This window comes from Chlorocebus sabaeus, chromosome 9, assembly GCF_047675955.1.
Source record: "Chlorocebus sabaeus isolate Y175 chromosome 9, mChlSab1.0.hap1, whole genome shotgun sequence".
NCBI classification, from domain to species: domain Eukaryota; kingdom Metazoa; phylum Chordata; class Mammalia; order Primates; family Cercopithecidae; genus Chlorocebus; species Chlorocebus sabaeus.
Genome location: NC_132912.1, coordinates 121,792,921 through 121,796,266, shown reverse-complemented (window position 1 = coordinate 121,796,266; position 3,346 = coordinate 121,792,921). Strand labels below are relative to the sequence as shown.

At 41.8% G+C, this 3,346-nt stretch overlaps 1 protein-coding gene across 2 annotated transcripts in view; it reads right to left on the bottom strand.

Annotated features, from left to right (window-relative positions):
• Positions 1–1,023: 1,023 nt before the first annotated feature.
• Positions 1,024–3,346, bottom strand: part of DENND10 (DENN domain containing 10) — a 32,056-nt gene continuing 29,733 nt past the window's right edge. For both annotated transcript variants that reach the window (XM_038009605.2, XM_038009606.2), the window contains one exon: positions 1,024–2,536. In XM_038009605.2, coding sequence (XP_037865533.1) covers positions 2,360–2,536 — 177 coding nt within the window. In that variant the 3' untranslated portion in view covers positions 1,024–2,359. The remainder of the gene's footprint in view (positions 2,537–3,346) is intronic.

The window sequence follows — 3,346 nt, the reverse complement described above, 5'->3', positions numbered from 1 at the left end:
CACTGCCTCTGAGAGGCCTTCCAGGATTGACAGCACTGAACTGGGTCCCCATCTGGGTGCTCCGATACCACTCTGTTTCACACATCACACCTAGCACTAGCCGCACGACAGCAGCCTGTTTGCTGACCCTATTCCCCAAGTGGACTGTGCGCAGCACCGCGAGAGCAGGGACTGCTGCCCATAAGGGTAGGCCAAAATACAACACAGGCGTGGCCCAGAGTAGATACCTCAACATTTGAGTATTGGACTAACGTTTTCAATGCACCCTACCCCAAATTACCAAAGAATTATCTGTGGTTTTATTTCCCCAAGGCCAGAATAACGGTTAATTTCCAAATCTGGTGAGGAGAGTTTCACAACAGCCTAAAAGGACAAAATCAGTAAATGGCTCAGTCTGACCACAGGCTGACACTAACCAAAATTAAAGTTAGAGAACAAGATGGGCAACAGCTGCAGGTGGAGGTTTAACCACTACCAGATGACAGACATGTGAAGGCACCTTCCAAGGACAGGAGACTGAAGTTACAGAGGCAGCTCCAGGAAGACGAGTGGCGGAGGGCTAGGGCAGGAGGAAAGGGTGTGTGGCGAGGGACGGCTTGAACTTTTTTTTTTTTGAGACCGAGTCTCATTTTGTTGCCCAGGCTGGAGTGCAATGGTGCAATCTCGGCTCACTGCAACCTCCGCCTCCCAGGTTCAGGCAATTCTCCTGCCTCAGCCTCCTGAGTAGCTGGGATTACAGGCACCCGCCACCACGCCCAGCTAATTTTTGTACTTTTAGTAGAGACGGGGTTTCACCACGTTGGACAGGCTATTCTCAAACTCCTGATCTCAGGTGATCCGCCTACCTCGGCCTCCCAAAGTGCTGGGATTACAGGCATGAGCCACTGCGCCCTTGGCCATCTTGAACTTTCAGACAGGTCTTTTAATAATTCCCTAGTGCCCTCACAGTTTTTTTTCTCCGTTTTCTTTGGAATGAGCAGAATTAGAGAAAGAGGGGACAATTCGTCACCCACCTAAAAGTAGTTGAATATCAAAATATTTCCATTTTATTTCTGCATCATAAATTTATAATTTTAACAACTTTGATCATTAGCTAATATAGTAATACAAAAAAATGAGGAAAAAGATGTTAGTATTTTTCATTTCCATAAAGTGCAGATTTAATTTTCAATTATTTGCCTTAGTAAACATCGTCTTATTTCAGGTCCTCCCCTGCCCTCACTCAAAAAGGGAGGGTGTTTAATTTTTATTTAACAAATATGTAATACCAAGAAAAAAAATGAAAGATCCAATAATGTTTTTTGCAAACATGTTTCCAGGTAAGATTTCCAAGGACATCAGTAGTGAGTGAAAGTAATCCCTTACAATCAACATGAATGACACACTAACAAGCACGTAATTGAGGCCTCCATGCTGATTTGGCAATGTTAAGGTCTCCAGTTGTGAAAAAGGTACATAAATGAATACAAACAGTTGGCTTGACATGTGGCCAAATTACTTTCACCAAAGTTGTTGGAAGCCTTTCTCTGGTTTTGGCCCCTGTAGGAAGTTAATCTCATATTCCCTTAGCAATAGTATAAGGTCACTGTTTCAGTCCTACACACTGTTATATTCAATGGGCTTCTTAGTTTACCACATAAGGACTGGCACCTTTTTCAAAAGAATATTGCTAACAGGGTTAAATGAGTGCTAATGGCTGAACGTTTGCCAAATGCTTACATCTGCGATAGTATAAATATGGATTATTAAAGTTGTCTACTCAAGTATAAAATATATGCAAAACTCTCATAGGCAAAATATTCAAAAGCCAGGAAAAACCTTTTTTGTTTGTTTTTTTAACTTTTACAAGAAAGTGCAACTGCAGGCTCTCTGGAATGATCTTCTAGACAGTTCCGCAGAAAACTTAGCAGTTGGGCTCAGAAAGTAGAGTTCCTCAGGAGGAATTAAAGTTCTTCCTAGAATACAAAGCAACATTTCGGGCAGCTTTCTGAAGGTAAACCATTCGCTTATGACTACACAGTGAGAAACTGGAATGTGTAATAATGAAGGCTTTCGCATTTGTCATGATGCGCTTTTTTTCTCTTACCGCAGGACCTCTAGCTGTTTTGTAATGTTATATAAAGTAGTAACAGCACTTTGTCCAGCACTGACAGCAGGCAGGAAACTAATCAGCTAGGAGAAAATCAGAAATATGTTCATGTGTTTCATTGTTTTTCAGGTCAAATCTCAATACCTGCAAATAAATCATTAAAAATATATAACAGTTTCTCTGTTATTTTCAGGACTTTATGTAGTTAATGGATAATCAGAGTGAAAGAGGGCTTTCTCTCAGTCATCAGTGATACATTCTGTCACACAGTCAGATTTTCAGCATTTGTTCGGCTGCTGCTAGATGATAAAGGAAGTTTTCTGTTGCTGGTGGAAATCGTTTTTGCTTTAGTGCCTCCAAATTAAGGACTCTCTTTTCTCCATCAGCCGAAACTTCTGAAAACGGTGCTAGGTTGGTAAAGATTTCTCTTGTTTTTAGAGCAATATCCTTTAATAGAACAGGAAAATATGCAACATGTTAGTATCCAAAATTTGAATATTTACTCTGTAGAATTCTTCCTGCTATTTTTCTCAGACTGTTTATAGACTATGAAAAATGAGCTCAGCATGGTGGCTCATGCCTGTAATTCCAGCACTTTGGGAGACCGTGGCAGGAGGATGGCTTGAGCCAGAAGTTAGAGGCTGCAGTGAGCCATGATTGCACCACTGCACTCCAGCCTGGGCAACCCCGTCTCAAAAATGAACAACAAAAAAGGTAACTCCTTTTTTTGTTGTTTTTGAGACAGGGTCTCGCTCTGTTACTCAGGTTGGAGTGCAGTGGTGCAATCATGGCTCACTGCAGCCTCGACTTCCCAGGCTCAAGTGATCTACCCATCTCAGCCTCCTGAGTAGCTGGGACTACAGGCTTGCGCCACCACACCCAGCTAATTTTTTAATACTTTTTGTAGGGATGGGGTTTCACCATGTTGCCCAGGCTGGTCTCAAACCCCTGGGCTCAAGCGATCTGCCCACCACAGCTTCCCAAACTGCTGGGATTATAGATCTGAGCCATTGCACCTGGCCTGATAATTCTTTTTAAAGAAAAAAATTAGGAAAAATGAAACAACTTAGAAAAATCATATTTTTATTATTTTTTTTTTTTAGCATTTTAGCCATTTTCTGAGTGTATAATTCAGTGGCATTAAGTACATTTGCAACGATGCACAACCATCCGTATTTCCAGCACTTTTCACCATCACAAACAGAAACTCTGTACCCATTAAATAACCACATTTCCCCTCGCTTAGCCCTGGTAACC